This window comes from Myodes glareolus, chromosome 7 (assembly GCF_982192425.1).
Source record: "Myodes glareolus chromosome 7, mMyoGla1.1, whole genome shotgun sequence".
Lineage (NCBI taxonomy): Eukaryota > Metazoa > Chordata > Mammalia > Rodentia > Cricetidae > Myodes > Myodes glareolus.
Window position 1 is genome coordinate 15,755,025 of NC_142032.1, and position 26,292 is coordinate 15,781,316.

General features: G+C 39.5%; 1 protein-coding gene across 4 annotated transcripts in view; it reads right to left on the reverse strand.

Moving 5' to 3' along the window:
* Gbf1 (golgi brefeldin A resistant guanine nucleotide exchange factor 1) overlaps nt 1-26,292 on the reverse strand; it is a 142,963-nt gene that overhangs the window by 107,589 nt on the left and 9,082 nt on the right. For all 4 annotated transcript variants that reach the window (XM_048439078.3, XM_048439076.3, XM_087907842.1 and 1 more), the window contains exons 2-3: nt 22,938-23,043; nt 16,988-17,054 (exon numbers count right to left, since the gene is read on the reverse strand). In XM_048439078.3, coding sequence (XP_048295035.2) covers nt 16,988-17,054; nt 22,938-23,033 — 163 coding nt within the window. In that variant the 5' untranslated portion in view covers nt 23,034-23,043. The remainder of the gene's footprint in view (nt 1-16,987; nt 17,055-22,937; nt 23,044-26,292) is intronic.

Here is a 26,292-nt window from a genome sequence, read left to right on the forward strand (position 1 = left end):
CAAACAGTGCTCTTAACCAATTGAGCCATTTCCCCAGCCCCAAGGCAAAGCTTATTTGAAACCTCAAAACTACGCTTGCTTTATTTTCCGAGACAAAGTCTCATATAGTCAGGCTAGTCTCAAACTTACTATGTAGCTGGGGCAGCCTTGATCTGATCCATTTCCCAAGTGATTCAGTCATTGTTTAAGAGTTATCAGTGAGAATGGACAGCATAACTGCATTACAGACATGGTGTGGAACAATTGTCTATATTTTGTCAATTATATTTTAAATAAACACTGATTGGCCAGTAGCCAGGCAGGAAGTATAGGTGAGATAACCAGACAGTGGTGCGAGAGAATTGTCTGTATTCTGTCAATCATGTATTTTAATAAAACGCTGATTGGCCAGGCAGGCAGTATAGGCAGGAAAGCCAGACAGGAAGTAGAGGTGGAGCAAGAGACTGGGAGTATTCTGGAAAGCAGGAAGCTCCTTCAGTAGTTCTGCCCAGACCACCGGAGATGAAAGATGTAAGGTGCCCCGCTGGAAAAGGTACTGAGTCATGTGGCTAACATAGATAAGGATAATGGGGTAATATATGTTATAAGAGCTAATAAGTAGCCAGAGCTAAGGGCCAATCAGTTCATAATCTTATGGAGTCTTGTGTGTGATTTTCTTTGGGAATTGCCGGCTGTGGGGTGCCTGGTGGGACAGAAACTCCAACAAGTCGGCCCTCATGTTACAAGACAGGAAGTAGAGGCAGATCAAGGAGAACAGGAGAATTCTGGGAAAAAGGAAGCCCATTCCTCTGCAGTCCTGGCCCAGCCACAGAAGAAGCAAGATGTGACCGCCTCGCTGAAAAAGGTACTGAGCCATGTGGCTAACACAGACAAGAAAATGGGCTAATATAAGTTATACGAGTTAATAAGAAAATAAACAAATAATAATAAAGAGTTAATAAGAAGCCTGAGCTAATGGGCCAGTCAGTTTATAACTAATGTAGACCTCTGTGTGATTTCTGGGACTTAATGACTGCAGGAACCGGGCAGAACAAGAACTGGGCAGGACAGAACCCCCAACAACACAGACATGTGCCATCATGTCCAGCTTCAAAACTTCTTTCAATCACTAAATTTTTTTAAAAGTTTCTTACCAAGCTTTCAGGACTAAACAATTTAATGTAGCATTTTATATTTGGCAGTCATAATTCCCACAGAATAAAAGTCACCAGTTTGGTAAAGTGCTTCACTGGCAAATAGCTTTTGTAAGACCAAAACACCTACCAAAAAGAAAGAGGAAAATGTCCCGCCCCCCCCCCCCCCAGTCATTCAGTGATTGTTTAAGAGTTATCAGTGAGAATGGACAGCATAACAGTGCATGGTGTTGTGCAGCTCTTGGCCATCATTCATTTTCAACATGTTAGTTCACAGAGAACTGCATTTCTAAGACTCTGGCCAGTTACATATTAAAAAGCCAGAAAGTACAAAGACAGGCTCCACCCAGGAGCATCACTGCTTCTGAGCTGACACATATCAGTACAGCATAGTCCATCAGAAACTCTTTCTCGACCAGCTTCAGTGTATTGTGGTCAACGTGAATACTTGTTTTAACAGACAGTCTGAGCAATAGCATAACACTGAAACCTATTTTCATCAGCTCTTCTATTTATTTTCTCTAGTGAATTCTCACTTTTATGATTTGAATTCTTCTTATCTTTACTGTAACTGCTTCTAATGCTGTCTTATTTGTAAAAATGTCTTGTTTGGTCCTGCTCAGTGTTTCAGAGAGCTGCAAAACCTTGGTGGGTTGACCCATGACTCTCCATGCTACTACTCAGTCACTAAGTTCTTTTTCTACCAAAAGAACAGCATCACAGTTGGGCACAATGGTGTACTACTATAATCCCAGCATTTGAAGACTAAAGTAGGAGAATTGTGAATTCAAAACCAGCCTGAACAGAATAATTAGAATCCATCTCCAAAAAGAAAAAAACAAAAAAGAAAGGGGCTAAGGACATAGCTCAGTTGGTAAAGTGATTGCTTAGCATGCACAAAGTCCTAGGTTCAATCCCTGAAATACATAAATCAGACAATGGGTTCATGCCTGCAAATCCCAGCACTTGGAAGGCAGAGACAGGAGGATCAAAAATTCAAGGCCATCCTCAGCTATACAGTGAATTTGAGGATAGTCTGGATTATATGAGACCCTGTCCCTTGTACCCCCCCCAAAAGAAAAGACAAACTACTTAAAATTCACTCTGTAAATGACTTATTAGTCCCAAGTAGCAAGTAATACTTTTACAATAAAGAATCCATGTAACCCACTTAATCAAGGTATTAAAACTAGTATCACTTATAAATGGCAACTATAAAAATGACAACCTAGAAGAGTCAATGTATTAGCAGTAACATGTAGAGTCATGTCAAATACTCATAACCTGAATCTAATTATGAGGAAACATTAAAAAATGAGAAATATCAAAAGGGAGGAAGTGAGAGAGAGGAATAAATAGATGGATGATAGATGGATGAACTATAAAAAATGTCAATGTCATAGCTGTATGTTGTGGCACAGATATTAATCCCAACAATTGGGAAGCAGAGGCAAGAGAGTCTCTTATGAGTTTGAGGCCATCCTGTCCACTGTTAAAGGTGCCATCTGTGGTGGTCCTAGATGGTATAAGAAATATACTGGCTAAGCAGATTAGTAAGAAGCATTCCTCCATGGCTTCTGTTTCAGTTTCTACCTTCGTGTTCCTGCCTTAAGTTTCTGCCCTGACTTCCCTCAGTGATGGAGTATGACCTGACAACTGTAAGATGAAATAAACCCTTCTCACCTCAAGTTGCTTTTGATCCGTGTTTCATCATAGTAATAGAAAAGTAACTAATATATAAATTGGTACCAGGAGTGGGGCTGTGATAGAACTGAGCATGTTATTTTGGAGGAGTTTAGAATTTGGAGCTAGAAAAGATACTGAATATTCAGAGTCTAATGAAATGTCAGGGAAAATAAGGTAACACTGAGATGGACAATTGGTGTACAAGTCCAGTCTATAATTTTTAAAAAAAAAAAGGAGGGGGGGTTCTCCAGATAATGGAGGCCTACCTGGCTTGTGAAATTTCAATGGAAAGTTTGAGAGATCTTTAAGACTCTACTTGGGAAACTGGTATTTTTAATTAAGAATCTATTGTTCTGGTCATCTGGGTTGTGACTAACAAGAGACCAGAACAACTAAAGTGAAATCCTTGCTTTGCTGGAACAATTGATAATGGTCATCTGGCTGAAAAATCAGCTGTGATTAAGAAGAGACCAGAATTATTGAAGCAAAATCTTCTGAGAAGTGTTTCCTCAGAATCAGTGTACAGGAAGTTTGTTCCAGAAGGGACCAAGGCTGTTTCTCATACTGGCAGCTGAACTTGGTAAGAATTTGCTGTATGGTACTGGAAGGAGTCATAGAGAGTAGCTAAGAGTTGGCACTGTGAATGTGAAGGCTCAGTTGAAGTAGAGACTCCAGGTATGAAGTGGACATGGAGAGAAATTCAGGCTTGGCATCATCTGGCAGGGTCCACATCCCTGCAGAGAGCTCAGGAAAAGCTTTTGGAAAAGGTATGGCATAGTTGCAGCAAAGATGACAGCATTTTGGAGATGTCAGTACCATGGAATGAAGAGCAGCAACTGTGGAGTAGAGTCATCCTGAGCTTAGGAGACAAGCTGCATAAGCTATGGCTGGCAGAGTCAGTGAAGAATTGCCAAGGCCCGGAGCCCAGAGAATCTTGAGTGGGTTCCAAACATCAAGCACTGAATTTTTCACCCTGTTGAATTTGAGATTTTGATTTGATTTAAATGTAATTGTGTCCTGGTTCTTAATTTTTGAACTAAAAAAGTATGTAACTTATTTTTGATTTTACAGGAATCCACAGTTGAGAGACTGAACTTTTAAAGAGACATTGAATATTTTATCTTTATTTTTTCAAAAATTTAATTTTTATTATTGTTTGATTTTTCAAGACAAAGTTTCTCTGTGTAGCCTTAGAGCCTATCTTGGAACTCACTCTGTAGATCAGAACTCTCAGAGATCTGCCTGCCTCTGCCTCCTGAGTGCTGGGATTAAAAGGCATGTGCCACCACTGCCTGGTGACTTTGGATATTTTAAAGAGACTGAAATTTTAAATTTAAGTGAATTTTTAAAGACTGTGAAACTTTTAGAAGTCAGAGTGCTTTATATTGTGATATTAATAGAAACATGACATCTTAGGGACAAATGAGAAAGGGAAAGTTATAGTTGATAGTGATGTGTCTGTGGGTCAAGTTGGTAAGTAGTTGTCCTAGTTAATAGTGATGTGTTTGTTGGTCAAGTTGGTAAGTAGTCAGTTGTTCTAGTTGATAGTGATGTGTCTGTGGGTCAAGTTGGTAAATAGCAGTTGTCCTAGTTGGCTTCTGTCAACTTGACACAAACTTAGTCATATCTGGGAAGAGGAAATCTTAATTGAGAAAATGCCTCCATAAGACTTCCTAGACCTAGGTGGTGGTAGCAGTGCACACCCTTAATCCCAGCACTTGGGAGGTAGAGGCAGGTGAATCTCTGAGTTTGAGGACAACCTGGTCTACAGAGTGAGTTATAGAACAGCCAGGGCTACTAAGAGAAATCCAGTCTCAAAAAACAAACAAACAAAAATTTCTTAGAGGCAAATTTGTAGGGCCTTTTCTTGATTAATACTGATATGAGAGGGCCCAGCCCATTGTAGGCAATGCTACCCCTGGGCATGTTGTCCTGAATAAGCCACCAGGAACAAGCTAGTAAAGAGCATTTCTTCATGGCCTCTGCTTCAGTTCCTGCCTCCAGGTTCCTGCCCTGATTCTCTCAATGATGAAGTGCAACCTGAGAGATGACATATGAAATAAACCCTTTCCTCTCTAATTTGCTTTTGGTCATGATGTTGTATCACAGCAACAGAAACCTTAACTAGGACAAATGTTAATGGTAAATTACTGAATCAATGTTAAATTTCTTGAACTTGATAACTGTACTTAGATTAAGTGAAATTATCATTGTTCTTAGAAAACATTATCAAGGTATATATGATTTATTTCTCAAGCAATTTAGAAAAATAACTATATATAAACATTTGTAGTGAGGAAAAACAATAAAATCAACTAGTAAAAGGGCATATAGAAGACCTCAGTATTAATTACACAACCTTTTGCACATTTGAAATTACTGGCTAGACATGGTGGCACAAGCCTGTAATCCCAAAATGGGAAGAATGAGGCAGGAGGACAGCTTTGAGTTTGAGGCCAACTTGAGCTATAGAGTAAATTTCAGGTCAACACAGGCTACAAAGCAAAACCCTGTCTCAGTAAATGAAACAAAAATATTTCCAAACCAGATTCCAAAAACTACATATTACTATCAGATGGTCTGATAAAAATGTCCTAAGATCAACTAGGCAAATGGGGGAGAAATAACTGCTGATGTGGAAACAAGCAGACTTTCTCGTTACCAATGGTTTTTGAAGAAAAACTATGCTAACAAACATTTCCTTTATCTTCTTTCAGTTCACACATACAATCCTGTTTTATATTATTACTTGAGCCTGCAATATAGAACCCTGGGAGCTCCCATTCCCTTCAGACATAATTCCACCAAAGCAGGCACTACTCACTTTCTTTCTCTTGGAACCTAGAGAACAAAATGAGTCTTTTAAAACTCTGAAATAAGACTGATTAAGATTTTAATCTTCTGCTCAACTGGGAGGATTAGTGAGCCTTATTTGGATTCTGGTAACAGAAGTCCATTTACACACACACACACACACACACACACACATTTTTCCCTACAATTTTCTGTCCAGATGAGCTGAACCAAGAACTAATCAGACCTAAAACACCCACTGTCCTAAAGCAGGTAACAAAGCTTCCATATAACTACTTATCCCTGTGGTCACTGCTGGGCAGTCGGGGCTGAGAAGGGAGGGAGGCTGGGATGGAACAGCACCATGGCATCCCATGACCACTGCTGTTCAGAAAACACCACTGTTCTCATAACCATCCTAGGTCTTCTTTCTGCAAATCAGAGTTTATAATTTCCTGAGGTCCCATGTGGAAGGTGGACAGACAGACTTCAAAACAATGTCCAGTTGTCTACAGATCCCAGAGCTTCTCAAGCTACCAGCTCACCAAACCATAAGCTTTATGAGAACACAAACTTTGCCAGTCCCCTTGAAAAGCAGGCCCCTACTAGCCAGTTCAGTTTCTGACACACAGTCAATACTAAGAAACATTTATTGACCAGACAGACACACATACACAAACTTCTGCTGAGAGTTCCACGTCTGTAGTTTGTAACACAAATGATTCTTCCCTTGACCCACTAGAAGACTAAAAAGACAGCATGTCAAATGCAGTATGTTTAACTTCTACTTTACCATTTATAAAGTGCAAAGTACCAAGTGACTCAATCATAATTACATCCACAACCTTTATTTCCTCAAGGAAGAACATTCATTTTCATGTACTCTATAACTGTAATGATTGAAATGGGCTCAAATTGATCCCTGCCTGACAGAGTAATCCAGAAACTACCATCTAAATAGAACTATTTTACTGAAAGTAAATTCATGGAGATGTAATTCAGATTTAATACCCTCCTGGTTCCCAAACTTTAAGAGGCTCTTGTAGTGGATTTTAATTATATTTTAATAAATAAAGACTGCCTGAAAATCTGACAGTAAAATAGTCCCACCAGTTAGCCTTACAGACCAGGTTATGGTAACACACACCTTTAATCTCAGTAGTCATAGAAACTGGGTAGTGCATGCCTTTAATGATGGTGGTGCACACCTATAATCCCAGCCCTAGAGAGGAATATAAAATGGGAGAAAACAGCTCTCAACATACAGTCTCATTCTGATATTCCTGGAAGCAGGATTGCTATTTCAGACTGAGTTTGAGGTAAGAACCAATGGCTGGCTGTTTTATTTTTCAGATCTTCAAGTTGAACCCCAATTTCTGATCCTGAGTTTTTTAAATCGTGCTTCAGGCTCTGGCACCTCACAAAAATAGGAAGAAAACAAGACAGTCTTGGAGTGCAGTTCAGTGGTAAGCACTTGTCCGGCATGCCTAAGACCTTGGGTTCTATCCCCTTGGGAAGAAAAGAAGGAAATAAATAAATAGTGGGAAGGGCATCCTGGCAGCACTCTCTTGGATTCCTTGCCCAAGAAAGAACACTGTAAATCCAAAACAGTGCTGGAACAACAGTGAATCAAATCAAACTCTTTCTACCAGGCTTCCAAACTTCTTTTATTATTATCAACAGAAAAACAGCTTATACTATAACCCAGCTTTCTTTTTTGTGCACATTTGTATATGTACATTGGAAAGGGACATGTGTGGAGATCAGAAGGTGACACTGGGTACCTTCCTTGATCTCTTCCCTTTTTTTGAGACAAGGTCTCTCCTGAACCTGAAGCTCACTAATTGGCTTAACTTTAACTATCTGGCCATCACATGCCAAGAATCCTTTCTCCACCTCCCCAGAGTTGGGATTTCAGAGCCATACCACTGTGCCTAGCTTTTGACCTAGGTCCTGGGGATCCCTGTACAGATCCTCAGACTTGGATGGTAAGCACTTTATCAAATGAGTATCTCCTTAGCTCCATATCACATGCTTTCAAAATAATATTGTCCTTAATAATACGTGACATATCAACAGCTTCTACTTTATCTCCCTATCAATGATACTTGCTTTATCAGAAAGCATGAAGTGCTCAAAGGAGTCACATCAAAAGAAAAAAGTAACCAGTGTGAAGATGGTTTCATTGGTCAAACAATTTAAACACTAGTAATGACTGATTAATTGTAAACTTTAACTAAGTAAATATTTGTAAGTCAAATAAGGCAAAAACCAAATTTGACATCAATAATGGGCATTAATATGCACTTCCCGCTCTGAATACTTATTTAAATCAAGGAATTACGTGTTTACCATGGTTTTCTAGGAGAAATTGGTTTATTCGTGAGTAAAGAGGAGAGCAGTTGTTCACAGATAATGTCAACTAGGAAATGCAAAAAGAATGATAGAATTTAAAAATCATAATTCTCTATGACACAGAGTGAATATTAGAGAAAGGGATGGTTATATCATCACTTTGGATTACTTAACTACCAAGAAAAAATTAACAATCTTAAAATGAAGAGATATAGCAGGAACACTGGAAGCAAATAATGGCAGAACAAGCCCAGACAATGGTACATGCCATAGCTCAGCATTTGGGAAGGAGAGGCAGGATTAGGGATTTAAGGTCATTCTCAGTTACATAGCAAGGTGAAAGCTAGCCCGAGCTACACGAATCCCGTTTCAAACAAACACAACAGCAAAACAGACAACATTCCACAGTGTGTCTCCTGTGGCAATATAATATGAAACATATATGCAACCTATGAGAATACTTGCCAGTCAGGCAATCGAACACTCAAGGGGCAGGAGTTCAGTGAGATCCTGACCTGCCTAAGCTACAGAGAGGCCCTGTCTCAAAAAGACAAATAAAAAAGGAAATACTCTTGCCAAAAATGTTTAATCTGAATTAAGCCTTTAGCCTTAACTTTGAGTATATAGGAAATACTAGGAAAGGAGAGCAAGTTAAATGACACAGGGAAACCTAGAATGGAGGATAGTCCACAGATAAATGACTGGCTTTCTACAAAAATGCAATGTCAGGAGCTAGAGAGATAGATGGTCCAGTGGTTAAAAGCACTTGTTGCTCTCACAGGCGACCTGGGTTCAGGTCCCAGAACCCACATGGCAGCTCACAACCACCTGTAACTCCAATTCTAGGGGATAAAATGCCCTCATCTGCCCTCTGTGTGCAGACACACACACGGTACACAGATATCACCCATATGCATAAAATAAATCATTTTTTTTAATTTTGAAAAAATATAAAAAAAATAAAAACAGAGGCACCCACACCTGTCCAAGTACACACAACCACACTAAATGAAAAGGTGAGCTGGCAAGATGAATCAGTAAATACAGAGAGCTAGCTGCAAAGACCAATAGCCCAAGTTTGGTCCCGGGAACCCAGACAGGGACAGGTGAGAAGAAAACTGACTCCAGAAAGTTGTCTTCTGACATCCACATCCACACAAAATATAACAAAAATAATCAATTAATTAAAATTGGGGAAGAGATACGATGCCACACATCCAACTAATATGACATCATAATTCCCTAATGGGAAGCAATCTGAAAATATCACTCTGGCTCTCAGGAAGTCAGTCATGACACCATCTCAGTTCCTGTTTTGTTAAGTCAATTTGATATGTCAGTTTTCTTTTTTTCCTTTTCTTTACAAAGTTTATTTTTGTGTCAGTTGTGTGTCACAGGCCTTTAATCCCAGCACTTGGAAGGCAGAAGCAAGCAGATCTCTGTGAGTTCAAGGTTAGCCTGGTCTACAGAGCAAGTTCCATGTAAGCCAGGGCTACACAGAGAAACCCTGTCTCGAAGAGAAAAAAAAAAGGATTTATTTTATTTTTTTGTATATGTATATTTTTTATGCATGCATGTATGTATACACACACACATACACACACATACACCATGTGCATGCCTGATGCGATGGATTCCCTGGAACTTGAGTTACAGACAATTGTGAGCTGCCATGTGGGTATTAGGAAATGAATTCTAGAGTTCTCCTAACCACTGAGCCATTTCTCCAGCCCCAGGTGCCTGTTATGAGATAGTTGTACACTGTGTGAAAATCTATTGCTGTGACTGACTTAATAAAGAGCTGAACGGTCAAGCTAGGCAGGATTTCCAGAAAGAGAAAGGAAGTGGAGGGGGAATCGAGGGGCAAGAAACACAGAGAGGAAACAAGAGGTGCAAGATGGAAGAGACATAATGCCACATGATAAAATACAGATTAATATAAATGAGTTAATTTATTTAAGTTACAATTTAGTAATATATATACTTAGTTAAAAATATTTAGTTAATTTATATTATGAGAGTTAGTCAGGAACAATTCTAAGCTATAGGTCAAGCTTTTGAAACTAACAAGAAGTATTGCCAGGTGGTAGTGGCGCACACCTTTAACCCCAGCAGTCGGGAACAGAAGTAGGTGGATCTCTATGAGTTCAAGGCCAGCCTGTTCTACAGAGTGAGTTCCAGATCAGGCTCCAAAGCTACACAAAGAAACCCTGTCTCAAAACAAATAAAAAAAAAAAAAAGAAGTCTCCATGTCTTTATTTGGGAACTTGCTGGTGGGACAGAAAAAGACTCATTATAGGTGATGATTTTCTTAAATGTATTGTTTACTTAAAGAAAATGAACCTTCATGTGGAATGAGGTTTTTTCCCAGTTTTTTTTTCTGACAATTAATTGTCTTACTTAAAAACAAAAATAACTAATAGAAAAATCCTTACCAATATCAAGGAATTTTATTTGTTCCTATTTTTAAGGACTTTTCCCAACCCAAGGGCAATCCTAGGTAACACTGAAGTTCTTTTGATCCTTTACCTCTCTAATCGATGTCCTCATCCATCCTTACCCTCCAGTTCTTAAGCTACTTTCTGGGATATGGGATGAGGAAGCAGCTGTATGGGTGACTACAGAGATCACTTCCTCCTACAGTACATCTGGCCCTGCCCTTCTACCAAATCAAATGCTGATTTATTGCCCTCTGATGGATATAGTCTATCAGGCTACTTCCAAATACCCACAATTCACACTAGGCCAGAAACTTGAGGCAATAATGTGAATTCCACAAACTGAGAAGTAATTGCTCAATAAGCGTGGAACAAGGAAAGGCCAGTTGTGTTCTGTGCACATGTGGCAGCCCTTCATAACTTGGCCTACAGTGGTAGCAGTGTTAACAGAAGACTGGCGTTCCAGCCAGCAGGCGTCCAGGAGTCCTTGTCCATCTAAGTCTGAAAGGTCATACAACAAACAAAAATGGGTAACAAAAAGTAGTCAGAGCTCCCTACCTAACATAAGCTTCTAAGGTGATCTGAGCTGAAGAGATATCATTTATATTTTGTTATATATCTAACTCTCTTCAAATGGCTATCGGGATAAAAAAAAAAAAGGATTTGTTCTTTCCACAAACATACCCTATACTATTTCAGAAACTGGGGTGGTCAATTAAGGACCGACGAATGTGAGGCAGGTAGAGTTGGGAAGGGCTAAAACAAACTCTTCATCATCTTTCCTCCTTAAAACTACATACTGATTAGATTTCAAACATTTGGCTTTCTCTGAAATCCTTTTGGCATTTGCCCTGAGTTTGAGTGGGTGTGGAAGAAAAGGAATCTGCCTGCCTCCTTGTTAAAAACAAAAGAGCAGCTGGCTTTCCCTCTTTTTACTCAACTGATTGCTGACACAGCAAATTGGGCATATACCCAGGGAGACATATCAGGTCTCAAGAAATAGATGTGCTAAAGAGAACAAAGGCAATGAAAGCAACCCCCATGATTCTAACACCTAACAGAGAGCATCCTGCTACAATGCCTACAAACCATGCTACAAAATACTCCTAGACCTCTCTCCTCTTCTAAATGAAACCTGAGATATAAGCTTTTTTGAACTGTTTTTCTCTACCTGGGCAGCTGTTTCTAAGATGCCTAGGCCAGACAGGTGTTAAGTCATAGTTCTTCTCCAGTTGGCTTCCAGACTCTGTTTAAATGTTCTCTGAAACCTCTGGAGGGTAGATGTACTCAAACCTCCTAGCTCAGATTCTGAATTCAAAAAGCTTGAGACAGACTGTACCCTACAGGTGTGTTTGTCCAAGATAAACTATATTTAAATAAACTCCTAACACATTCACTTTCTCCAGGCACCTGCTTCTCCCTCTAAGATTCAAGTATGTCAGTTCCTGATATCCCAGTGAATTCAGTAAAGAAATATCCTATCCATTGATGTCTTTGGAAACATCTAAGTTTGGGGCATAACAGCTTTACATGAGAAAGTCAAATTGAAAAACAATTTTTTTTTCATTCTCCTTGATTTTTTTTTTTAATCAAAGAAACAAGAAAAGATGGCAGCAAGATAGGCATGGCAACACAAACTTGTGATCCCAGCAATGGGAAGACCACCCTGGGCTAAATAGTAATAGCAAGGCAAAAGAGAGGAAGGGGAGGAGAGGAAGGTAACAGCAAACTATTCTCATTCCCTGTTGTCTTTTTCATACTTGGCAAGGATCACAAGAGATAGAATAGACACCAGTAGCTTCACAGTGGTCAGAGCCATTGGTCTTGTAACACCAGCAGCTACAAAACACACTTGGTTCTCCCCACACACTTTGGTCCTATACTCTCTCTCAATTATTATAGACTCAATGTCTAAGTGCCTAAGAAAAATGCTTGGCACACAGCAGATATTCAGGAAATATTGGCAAGTAGCAACCCAATAACTCAGGAAAATAAAGAATCCAAATCTCAGAGAATGAATAAGAAAAGGTTCAGAAAACTACAATAATTCCATGGTATTTATACTGGTCTCTGACAATCAAAACAACACATAAGTCCTAAAAAGGCCTGGAACTAACTCCAAACACACACACACACACACACACACACACACACACACACACACTTTGCTCACATTCACTTTCACTCTGTCTCTCTGTCTCTCTCTCTCTCTCTCTCTCTCTCTCTCACACACACACACACACACGGGTTGGAGGCATATGAGAATGCACACACACAAAACTAAAAAAAAGGTCTTCCTCAAGCCTGGCCCTGAAGGTTTTAATGCCATCAAGAGATGGTTCCAAATGGACATTGTGGCAAACACCTATAATCCCATCTCTTTGGAGGTGGAGGTAAGAGAATTCTAATTTTGAAGCCAGTCTGAGCTATATGGTAAGACTTTGTCAAAATAAATAAATAAATAAAAACAAGACTGGGACTGGGATGTAGCTCAGTGGTAGAGTACTTGCCTAACATGTACAATGTCATGGATACAATCCCCAGTACCAAAAAAATCCTTCAAGAAATTTTTGTTGTAATATTTTTAGAATATTTCTTTCTGTTCTAAATCCAAGATTTTTCTAGCAAAGAATCCCTTTGTACAAATATGTATGCACACACATGAACACATATACATATAAGGGGGATAAGCTTGAAGACCAAGGAAAATGGCAGTCTAAATCTGGATTAAAAAATAAGCACAGCCAAATACCACAAATCACAACTGAATAAAGCTCATTTCATAAAACTATACTAGATAAGGGTACTAAGACTTGCAAAGACTTCTCTAATCTGGCAAAAAAATTAACCAAAGATCACAGACCATATCTCATTTTTCTCAATTGTCCATCTCTTTTCAGACCTAAAACCAAGAGCAATATCAGGAAGATATTTGGCCTTCCTTTTTATGCTCCCATTCCATACCACAGATGTTACCACAGGGTCTAGCCGTGAGGTTGAACATAACTCTAGTATTTTGCCAGAGCCCCATAAGATTTCTAGAAGGGTGAAAGGAAATGTATCATTGGAATCTAAAGCTGTGGCAGTGTTTGACAGACACAAAGGCTACTTAGGGACAAAAGGGTCACTACCCACTTCCACAGTGGCCCTTTGCCCATAAGCCCAGGATACCCCAGCCCTGCAGGCAGCACAGAGTTAACTACCCACCCGTTCTGAGAAGCACAAAGGTACATCACTGCAACATGTCTAACATTTACATTGCCTCTCTCTGCTCATTAAACAGGTTTTGGTTAAATAATGAACAAACTGTATTACAGACTCCGATGAGAATTCCAAAATTATAAATCAACTGGGAAAGCCCAAAGGAGCAGACAGACAGGGAGGGGGGAGAAGGATAATATTGACTAATATAAAGGGCGCAGCTTGACAGTGGATATTCCTGCCACACCTGATCAAACACACTCTGTGGGGGGAGGGGAAAGAGAGCAAGAGAGGGGAGATGGGACAAGACAGCCTGAAATTTGCATCCGGAAAAGATTAAAAGGGATTCTTTGGGGATAGAGAAAATACATAATATATATTACTATAAATGCAAAACTGTACTAAAGCTAACTCAAATGTCAAAGATTACAGCTTGAATAAATTTAAATATAAAAGCCATGTGCTTCCTTGAGTTAATGAGAGAGACATAAAAGAACAAAGTGGCCAAGAGGCTGCCTTATGCTGCCTTTGCTGGGCAATGGGTCCAAAGCTCGGCCATGACTACATCCAAAGACTTCCCTCCAGAGTTCTGAGCCCTAAGAAATGTGAATTCAATAGTTTTGTAACTTACATTTGATTTTTTTAATGACAGATAAAGTTAGGTTCAGTGGTGCACACCTATAGTCCCAGTTACTCAGGAGGTTAGCAGATACATCATTTGAGTCCAGAAACTCAAGGCAAGCCTGGGCAGTACAACAAAACCCTGATTACATTAAAGAAAAACACATTTTCAGCTACAATTCACATGTCATAAAATTTATCCTTGTAAAGTATACAGCTCAGAGGCTTTTTAATAGACTTTCAATGTTGTACAACCATAAAACATTTTCTTCACTCCCAAAGAAACTCCTCATAGAAGAACTATGCATTAACTCCTTCAGAAGAACCCTCTGAAAGGATATAAAAGCCCTTAATGACTAAGGGAAACAATCAAGTCCCCCTCACTGATACTTTTGTCAAAGTAACAATATACAAATTCTGTACTCTTAATTGCAGGGAATGAAGTTATCACAGTTTGTGTAGATACTGACTACAAATATCTCCAAAGATACATATCTGTGAGGAAAACTGCCATGGACTCAGTCAGCCTCACAGGAAACAAGGTTCTCATTTCCCTGTACAGGATTGGTAGCAGACGCCTATAACATCAGCACTCCAGTGAGCTTGAGCTGATGTGAGTACTGGGGGAGCTCATGCTAACCACTGAGCTATTGTTTATACTGGTTTCTCTAACTAGTTCTTTTTGGTTTGTTTGTTTGCCACTAAGGATTGAACCTAAGGCCTTGTGAATTCGAGGCAAGTGCACTACCATTGAGCTGATCCATTTGTATTTTTTTTAATTTTGAGACAAGGTCTCACTAAGTTACCCAGGCTGACCTTGAACTCATTCTATAGCCTAGACAAGTCTTAAAGTTTCAATCCTCCTGTCTCAGGCTCCTATATTGAGATTACAGGTCTGTACCACTATGTCTAGGTTGTTTATTTGCTTGCTTGTTTGTTGAGGACAGGACTTTATTTTGAAGCACAGACTCTCCTGGAGTCAGCGTGTACGGGAACGTGAGGACAATAAGGAGAGTCTCAGTCCCTCTGTGGTGCTCTTAGTCACTGTGTGCCCAGCTTTGCCTCCAGTTCACATCACTCCTTCTGTCTCATCCTGAGTGCTTGGATTACGGGTGTCAGCACCAGACTTGGCTATAGGCCAAGTTTAGTTTATAAAACTAAAATTTAAAACCTTTCAGTGAAGCAAAATTTGTTCCTTTATAGATAACTTCAGTCCATGTTTGGGAAAATAACTAACTTTCTCCAAACCTTCTCCTGTGTTTCTCATAAAATGAGGAACTTTTTTTCATTTACTGTATGTTTAATTTGTTGAAGTCTAAATACTGTTCAATTATGGGCTGATATACCACTATCTAACAGCATTCCAAGGCTACATTACAAGAGCCCTAAGATCAACACAGGAATACATTTCTGAGTCATTTCCTTTTAGTCTATATTGCCTTTAAAAAGCACAAGTGTAAAATAAAAACAATAAATAACAACAACAAAAAACACATAGGATTGACTTTTTTCTTCCATTACCCTCTTCTCCCACACATTCAATAAAAGGCACTTTGTATATACAGCCCCCTCTAATTAAATGCACCAAAGCAATGGACAACATGGGGAAGAACACTAAAGCAGGCATCAGAAGCCTAAAATTTACTCGATTCGTCCTCTGAGAATTAGCTAAATCACTTTAGGTGTACTGTTTGCTTTTTGTTTTTTTGTTTGCCTTTTGTTGGTTTTTTTTGTTTGTTTGTTTCATTTGAGATAGGATCTCATGTAGCTCAGGCTAGTCTAAAACTGGTATATAGCTAAAGGATAATACTGAGTTTCTGAACCTCTTGGCTTCTCCTCCCAAGACCTGAGATTACAGACAAGGTCCATGCTACCACAAAGTTTTTGGGGTGCTACGAATTGAATCTAGGGCTTATTCAAGGGAGATCACGAATTTACAAACTGAGCTACATCTCCAGACCTTCAGGTAGATCACGTTAAACCCCTCTACACTTCACTTTCTGTCATAAAAAGGGGGCATTATGCATGTCTCTTTCACACATTTCTGTAAGTAAACAAGGATAATATGTAAATGGCTTTGAAAATTCTAAATGCAAATAATACATAAAGTTAATTTGATTAGGAAAATAAAAGAACAAAGGATTCTGAGACCATAGGAAGACTGAAAGATAATCAAGACTGAAAGCAATGACTAGGGATTGACAAACTTTATCCACGAGCCCAACTGACTTGCATACTTATTTTTTTTTATATTTATTTATTTATTATGTTCTGTCTGTGTGTATGCCTGCAGACCAGAAGAGGGCACCAGACCCCATTACAGATGGTTGTGAGCCACCATGTGGTTGCTGGGAATTGAACTCAGGACCTTTGGAAGAGCAGGCAATGCTCTTAACCTCTGAGCCATCTCTCCAGCCCCGACTTGCATACTTATTAAGAAAGAAAATATATACTTCTAATGTACATCTTACTTATGACTACTGAGCTACACGGACAGAGCTGAGCAGCCACAGAGCCGCATACAGCCTGCAGAGCCTGAAGAGCTTACTATATGGTTCTTTGTTTCCATTTAATTGCCCTATATGATCCTTTATAAGAAAGTTTTGTCTATCCCTGCAGTAAATCAAATACATGTATTTCTTACTAGGTCAGGTAATTCTGTCTGCTTGTGGAGCCTTACCTGTTAAACTGTTTCCCACACATGGCACCTTCCTTACCTGTTGCGCTGTTTAAGAATTCTACCTGCATGTGGAGCCTTACCTGTTACGCTGTTTAAGACCTCCTTTAAATGACTGAAACTGTGCAGTAGAGGATCCCGCTCTTCATCCTGGAGAATCAAGATCAAGAAGAAAAATGACTAATCCGAAACAGTAAGATCAAAACTGTCTCCCTAAATCCAACCACAAAATTCAGTATGTTTTCTTTCTGAGGGAGAAACTTAGCCACGGCTCCTCACTCTCCTATTTCAGAGACACTGTGATCTTACTTAAAGTAAGTTCTTCAATGCTAATCTATAACCCAGTTCCTTTTATTCTTCTTAACATGTTTTACTACATTTTATTTATTTTGTGCACATGTGCATGCCATAGCACGCATGTGATGGTGAGGGAACGACATGTGGACTTGGTTCTCCCCTTCCATCATATGATCCTGGGGATCAAACTCTAGCTAGTCATCGGGCTTGTGCCTGCCGACTGAGCCATCTCACTAGCCTCAACCCAGCTTCTCCTGTTAATCACAGCCAAATATGGGGGGGATCTTGAAAGTTTGGCAACAGCAAAAGGTTCCTGAATACATAATAATCAAAATCAAAATGAATTCAGGGAGTTTCAGGCAGTGTCCTATGATGCATTTTCCTTACTTTGCTGCTGGCAATCAGTATTCTAATCACACAACATGCACTTTGCATTGCACATGTCACACCTTGTACCACAATGAGCATGCCCAAACTACATCTGCTCAGATTTGAAACTGGTATGTATTATGAGTTGCAGTACTTTTGCTGTAAAAGTTTTCTGCTCCTCAAGAAACATAATGTAAATTTAGTGATGGAAAAATATTTCCATTTTCATGGAAATATTTTCATTTCCATTCCTCAGCATGAAGGATCAAATTAGAACAACTTTGTATTGTATTGTGTTAGAATGTTTAGTTTTAAAATGGCTGCTTGTAGGGGCTGGAGAGATGGCTCAGTGGTTAAGAGCATTGCCTGCTCTTCCAAAGGTCCTGAGTTCAATTCCCAGCAACCACATGGTGGCTCACAACCATTTGTAATGAGGTGGCTTCTTCTGGCCTGCAGAATATTGTATACATAATAAATAAATATTTTTTAAAAAATGGCTGCTTGTAAACTGGGCAATGGTAGCATACACCTTTAATCCCAGCACTCAGGAGGCAGAGGCAGGTGGATCTCTGTGAGTTCAAGGTTTGCCTGGTCTACGGAGAGAGTGCTGGGACAGCCAAGGCTTCACAGAAAAATCCTGTCTCAATAAACAAAAACAAAAAATTATAAAATCAAATCAAAATAGCTATCAACTCCAAAAAAGGAACAATATTCTATGTCCTGCAGTACCAAATACTCAGCAATGATTTCTTTATATAAGAATAAATAAGTACATCTGCCTCATTAGTATGTAATCTGCTTTCTTCTTTAATAAATGGCATGACTGTATGTATATCAAAGAATGTTTTTAAAACATTTATTTGTGCTGGGCAGTGGTAGCACATGTCTTTAATTCTATCACTCAGGAGGCAGAGACAGGTGGATCTCTGAGTTCGAGGCCAGCCTAGTCTACTAAGCAAGTTCCAGGACAGACTCCAAAGTTACAAAGAAACCCTGTCTTGAAAAACAAAGAAAAACAAAACAGAAAAGTATATACATACATACATACATACATATACATATATATATGGGCACTCAGATGACTTGACGTAAGTGTGAAAATCAGGACAGTATGCAGGAGTTGTTTCTCTCTTTCCAATATGTTCTGGGGATCAAACTTGGGTCATCAGACTTGGTGGCAAGCACCTCCACCCTCTAAGCCATCTCAGCAACTTCCAAACAATTATTTTTTAAATAAGTTTCTTTTTTTTAAATATTTATTTATTTATTATGTATACAATATTTTGTCTGTGTGTCTGCCTGCAGGCCAGAAGAGGGCATCAGATTTCATTTCAGATGGTTGTGAGCCACCATGTGGTTGCTGGGAATTGAACTCAGGACCTTTGGAAGAGCAGGCAATGCTCTTAACCACTGAGCCATCTCTCCAGCCCCCTTAAATAAGTTTCTTTATGACTTATTATCAGTAAATGTTTTATTTGTATGTCTAGGTGCCCCATAGTATTTTAAATTTTCTCAAACAAACAGGGACCAAAAGTGAAAAAAAGTGACCAAGAACATCATTTATGTATGTAAAAACCCACATGTCTCTAATTTTATTTCACATGTATACATGATACAGACATATATCAGAACTTTCTAACTTGACAAAGATAAACTATTTGGTGAGTATGTTTGGAATGTCCCCATGTTTATTCAAAAACACTGATTGGGGGCTAGAGAGATGGTTTAGCAGATAAAATATTAGTTAGAAAACATTAAATTTATTTTTATAATTGTGCCAAACTTTGTTCATGCAATGATGCTACAAATAAGCACACATACATACATACGTGTGTATTATAATACACACAACAACAACAAGAAGCAGCCAACTTTAAAACTATATGTGAGGGAACACAGTAAAGAAACTGATAACATAATCATTCCATAAGGGGAAAGGTTTTTATTGTGGATCAGAGAAAGAAAAAAATCCAGAGGCATCTAGAGGAGTCCAGAGCAGAGAGAAAAAAGAAACAGACTGGACATGGCCAGGGCTAGGGTAGCTGGAGAATGGGAGAGAATATTGGAGATAGCAAGAGAGCAACATTGCTAGAGAGAACAGGGGGTGGAAAAATCATGTGGATTATAAGGAAGAGTAGCTGACGGGAGGGTTCTTTTGGAAACAGCACAACAGAAAAAATTCACAAGTTCCTGAAGAATGCTGGCTTTAATCTGTAGCCAAAAATTCTTTAATAGGCCAGCTTGAACCCACTTATGGATATATGGCCTTCCTGAGACCTAACACTAATAATGAAGTTTCTTATTCATTTGACTGGCAAGATAAGACCTGCTCTGTATGTGGAAGCTTACAGACTCCATTGCACAGATTATTATCATTGTTATTTTGCTTACATGCATGGCTGTGTGAGGGTGACTGAACACCTGAAACTGGAGTTCAGTCTGGCAATTACAACTGGCAATTGTAAAGTGTCTTGTGAGTTCTGGGAACTGAACCAGGGTCTTCCAGAAGAGTAATCAGTGCTCTTAGCCTCGGAGCTATCTCTCCAGCCACAGATAATAATTTTTAAAGATATAAAAAGACAGGACACTGGATCCTTGGAAATGGAATTACAGGTGGCTTTATGCCACCCAGCTGTGGCCCTCTGGAAGAGCAGCAGTGCTCTTAACTACTAAGCCATCTCTCCAGCCCTGGTCATGGTGTCTGCCACAGCAAGAGACAAAACTAAGACACTAACTCACTCCCACTATCAAAAATGCTTCCTTTCTTAATAAAGTATCTGTTTCATGTATGTATACAGTATATACATACACACACATATATATATTTACATACATATATTATACATGTATAGAGAGAAGAATGTGGTGATCTTTTGGTTAAACCTATGAATCTGATGCCAATTAAAATAAAACAGAAGTATCCTTGGATACCAAGAATAGTTCTGAATTCCTATTATTACTGAAAACATGATGTTATTTTAATTAGGGTTTTTTATGTTTATTTTGTGTGTATGTGTATGTAAGGGCCACACATATAGTAATCAGAGGACAACCTGTGGGAGTCAGTTCTCTTTTTCTAGCATGTGGGTTTCAGGCATTGAACCTAAGTAGTCAGATGTGGTGGCTTGAATGAAAATTCCCCCATAGGCTCATATTTTTGAATGCTTGGTCACCAGGGAGCAGATTAGGAGTTTGGACTTGTTGGAGTAGGTATGGCCTTGCTGGAGGAAGTGTGTCACTGGTGGTGGACATTGAGGTCTCAAAAGCCCATGCCAGGCCCATTTTCTCTTTCTCTTTGTCTACTGCCTACAGATCAGGATGCTGTTCTCAGCTACTGTTCTAGTACCATGGGTGGCACCGTGCTAAATTAAATGCTTTCTTTCATAAGAATTTCTTAGGTCATGGTGTCTCTCACAGCAATAGACAGTGATTAACACATCAGGCTTTATCCACTCACCCACCTTGCCAGCACTAGGTTGTTGTTCTTTTAAGTTTGTCTATAAAATAATGGGTTTCAACTAGAGGGTGGTGGTGGTGCAAACCTCTAATCCTAACATTTAGGAAGTGGAGATAAGAAGATCAAGAGTTGAGCTAGGCACATCTTTAATCCTAGCACTGTGAAGGCAGAGGCAGGCAGATTTCTGTGAGTTCGAAGCCAACCTGGTCTACAAGAGCTAATTCCAGGACAGGCTCCAAAGCTACAGAGAAACCCTGTCTTGAAAAACCAAGGGGGAAAAAAAAAGACCAAGAGTTTAAAGGCAGCCTCAGCTACATACTAGGTTTAAAGCAATAAATAAATAAATAAATAAATAAATAAATAGGTGGGACGGGTATCATTATGGTATTTTCATATATATGTCAGTTTGGGAGCTCCACCTTGGCCCCCAATACTTGTCCCCCCCATTCCAAATCCCTACAGGTTAAGACACGGTCCCCCCTCCACCACTTGCTATATGGATGTCCCTCGTGGTTTCTCTCTTTTCCCTGGGATCACCTGGGAATGCTTTGCTCATTAAACCTGGACTATTCATTTGGCCTGATCTGATTTGTTGCATAGGCAGAGAGACTTAATACTGGGTAAGGAAACCTTTTGCCATCCTTATACTTTATTCTTATTCACTAGCCCCCCTCCCTCTCCCAATCCTACCACCATTCTAGTAGGTTCTCTGCTCCCCTCAAGTAGATTTCCTCTTCTCTCCTTTTGATTTGCTTTGTTTATCATATATAATATGTGTATGAGCATGTATACATATCATGCACATATGGAAGTCAGAGGACAACTTTATGGAATTGGTTCTCTCCTTCCATTCTTATGCAGGTTTCAGAGACCAACTTCAGGCTATCAGGATTTAAAGCAAACCCATAACCACTAAGCCATCTTACCAGCCACTGATTTTATGGTTACTTTTTTCTTCATTTTCATTTGGATATGTGTGTGTGGTATGCAAGTGTGTATATATACATGTTAATAGGCACGTGGAAGCCTAAGGTTAATACTGGGCATCTACCTCTACCATTCTCCCACCTTATCCTCAGAGGCAGAGGATGATCAACCCCAGAGCTCACTGATGGCTACTCTCACTAGCTAGCTTGCTCCAGGTATCCCTTTCTCTGCCTTCCAAGGCTTGAATTACAGGCCTTACCCACTCAGTCACTTCACCAGCTCTGGATAGCAACTAATTCTTTATATGGGTTTTGGGGATCCAAACTGGAGGCCTCTTGCTTGTGCAGCAAGTGTTTTAACTGCTGAAGCATCTCCCTAGCGCCTGCTCTTTTAAGATTTTTATTCATGTATATGTGTGTATATCCACATGAGTATATAGCATTATGTGTACAGGTACCCAAGGAGGCTAGTAGAGGATATGGATCACCTAGAACTGGAGATAGAGTCATGAATTGCCCACCAACTTGGTCCACTAGATTAGCAATTATTCTTAACGGCTGAGCCATTTCTCCAGCCCCCAGCCCTGCACTCCCGGTCTTTTGGGTTTTTTTGTCAGTTTGTTTGTTTGTTTTTTGATACAGGGTCTTAAGTAGCCCAGGTTACTTTTGAATTCAGTATATAACCAGAGCTAGCCTTGAACGTATGATCCTGTTTTTTTCTACCTCCCAAGTGCTAGGGTTATAGGAACACACGACCACACCCAGCTGCTCTGTTCTGCTTTCACGACACATGTCTTCTATTGTTCTCTTTCTCCCTCCTCCTTTTATGAGGACCTATTCCTTACCCTTTACATTCCCTTTCTTCTTTCATCTCTCTCTCACACACACACAAATACATACTCACTCTTAGCTGATTAGTGTTTTAACCAAAGATGAGATCCCTACAATAACTCAGTGACCAGACTGTGCCCATTCCCCACTCACCAGTGGTATATGGGTGCTCCATCGTGCATTTCGTTTGATGGCGCCAACAACAATGTTAATTTCTCCTTGAATGATGTAAATATTCTTATCCACCATCCTGACAAACCTACCAGAACAGTTGAAGAGAAAAGACTGGTTAATACTTTTTCCCTTTAGGGTTTGTTTGTTTACTTGTTGGTTTTAGGAAGCTTTTTTGTTTGTTTGTTTGTTTTTAGGTTTTGTTTAGAGACAGGTTCCTCAGTGTAGCCCAGGCAAACCTAGAATCTGTAGAACAGGCTGGCCTTGAACTCAGATTCTGCTGCCTTTGCCTCCCAAGTGCTGGAATTAAAAGCATGTGCCACATGCCTGTCTTTATTCTTTCATTTTATGTATATAAATGTTAAGCCTGCATGTACATCTGTGCACCATGCACATGCCCAGTACCAGCATAGGCCATCAGATTCCCCAATACTAGAGTTACAAATAGTTATGAGTCACCATTTGGGTGCCAGGAATTGAACCTGGGTTCTCTAGAAAAACAATTCTCTTAACCACTGAGTCATCTCGCTCCAGCCCCAAGATGGGGGATTATTTAAATAACTAGCCATGTATGGTGGCACACACCTGTACTCCCATCTACTAGAAAGGCTAAGGCAGAAGAATTGAAATTGCAAGGCCTGCCTAGGCAACTTACCAAGACCCCATCTCAAAATAATAATAATTAAAGGGGTGAGAATGTAGCTTGGAGAAACACTTTCCTAATGCTCATGTGGAATTTGGTCCAGAACCCAACACTACCAATTAATTAGTTAAGTCACCCAAAGCATAGTCATGAATAGGCTAACAATGTGAGAAATGTCATTTGACTTTCCAGTACCAAGACTTTCAATCTGGGACACTAAGGTTAATTTTATCTTAAGTTACGAATCTAACTATCTGACTGTCCTAAAAGTTTCTGGAAGTTCCAAGTAGTCAAGATAACAACTTCAAACTCAACAATGCAGGTGGCTGTTACGGTGTACACCTTTAATCCCAACACTTTGGAAACAGAGGAAGGTAGATCTCTGTAAATTCAAATCCAGCCCAATCCACATAGTGAATTTCAGGTTAGTATGGGATACATGAGACTTTATTTCAAAAACAGAAAAGAAAAGAGAAAAAAAGAAAAATTTCTTTTTGAGACAGAGTCTCCCTCTGTAGACCAAGCAGGCCTTTAACTCACAGAAATCTGCCTGCCTCTGCCTCCTGAGTGCAAGGATTAAAGATATGTATCACAAAAGAACAAAAATAAGGCATGCAGATCTCTCCAAGTTCAAGGCCAGCCTAAACTACAGTAGTGAATTTCAGGCCAGTCAAGGCTACATAGTGAGACTCTGTCTCAGAGGGGAGAAAAAGAAGGCTTTGGTTTGGAATCACAGTTAAATGTCAGCTTAAATACTGCAAGCATTCTGCCCAGGCAGTTCCAGGAATCTAACATGCTCAATGAGAAGTTCTAAAACCTCACATCCACTTACTGACTGCAGGAGTCTCCAGCAAGAAGACTCCAGTAGACACTTTGTAAACCTGATGCTCTATGAGTCTCTGAAACGAAGCTGAAAGCTTCCCAGTGGAACTACTTATAGGATTGCCTTTGCTGCCCAGAATAGCACTTAGAAAATATATTTAATTCTTTCCTCAGGTAAAAATATTGAAAAATTGAATTTCTTCTTAGAAGACTAGGGATGCAGTTTTGCCTAGTGTGCACGAAGCTCCAGACTCAGCCCTGCCACACTTACAGACAGGCACGATGGTGGACACCTGTGGTCTAAGCACCACAGCAGGCAGTGGCAGGACCAGGAAAGGCAAGTCACCCTTCACAACACGGAAGACTGAAGACCAACCTGGGTTCATAAGACTGTTTCCTAAAAAACACTTTTTTCTTGGCATAGAGTATCTCCTAGGAATATGTAACAATAAATTTGCCACTTCCCATTATTTAAAAACTCCTCAATCTGGCATGGTGGCTAATGCGAGTAACACTGGTATTCACAAGTGAGTTCAAAGTCAGCCTTAACTGTGTTGTGAGTCTAAAAAAAAAAAGGAATTCAAAACTATTGTAAAGTTTTTTTTTTTAAAAAAAAAGTATTAGTATTGTAGTAGTTGACTTCCTACCAATATTTATGTTAAAAAAAAAACAAAAATAAAAAACACCATGAAAAACACTACTTTTTTTGTTTTTTGGTTTTTTGAGACAGGGTTTCTCTATGAAACATCCTTGGCTGCTGTCCTGGAACTCACTCTGTAGACCGGGCTGACTTTAAACTCACAGAGATCCACCTGCCTCTACCTCCTGAGTGCTGGGATATAAGATGTGCACCACGACTGCCCGACCCTACATTTTTATTATTTAAACATGTGATATTTAGCATACAAAAGAATACAGTCATATAATAACCAGCGTCTGGACTAGTAGTTCAAGGGAAGACTCTTGAGTACTTCCCAATTCTATCCTCCTTACTTCTGTCCATGACTCGTACTATTGTAAAACTGGCCTTTATTAACATTTTACTCTTATTTCAATGATATGTATCTTTAAATAACATACAATATCATTCTCCTTTATGTGTAATGAATATTTATATATTCTTCTGTAATATGCACTTTGATGTTTTATCTAAGAGTCATTCATATCCATGCTGATAAGTACAGTTAATATATTTTGTAGATACATATACAGATAAATAAATAAAAATATAGCATCTAAATCTGGGTATGGTGGTATATGCCTGTAATCCCAGCACACAGAAAACAGAGGCAAGCCAGTTTCTGTGAGGTCAAGACCAGCCTGGTCTACACCCAGAGCAGTCAGAGTTACACAGAGAAACTCTGTCATTAAAAAAAAAAAAAGGAAAAAAGAAGAAAAAAAAGACCCCTCAGAGTTTGAGCACCTTCTGTTCTTTCAGAGGACCCAGATTCAGTTCCCAGCACAAACATACACACAGGCAAAACACTAATACACATAAAATAAAATTTTGTTCTGTTTTATTGTTTTTGGAGACAAGGTTTCTCTGTGTGTCCCTGGCTGCCCCAGAACTCACTCTATAGACCAGGCTGGCTCTGAACTCAGAGCTCTGCCTGCCTCTGCATCCCAAAAGCTGGGAATTAAAGCCATGTATCACCAACTTCTGGCTTTTTTTTTTGATTATATTTATTTTATGTGCATTGGTGTTTTGTCTACATATATGTCTGTGTAAAGGTTCCAAATCCCCTGGAACTAGTTATAGACAGTTGTGAACTGCCATATGGGTGCTGGGAACTGAACTCAGGTCCTCTGGAAGAACAGTCAGTATGCTTAACCACGCAACCATCTCTCCAGCCCAAAATAAATGTTTTATGT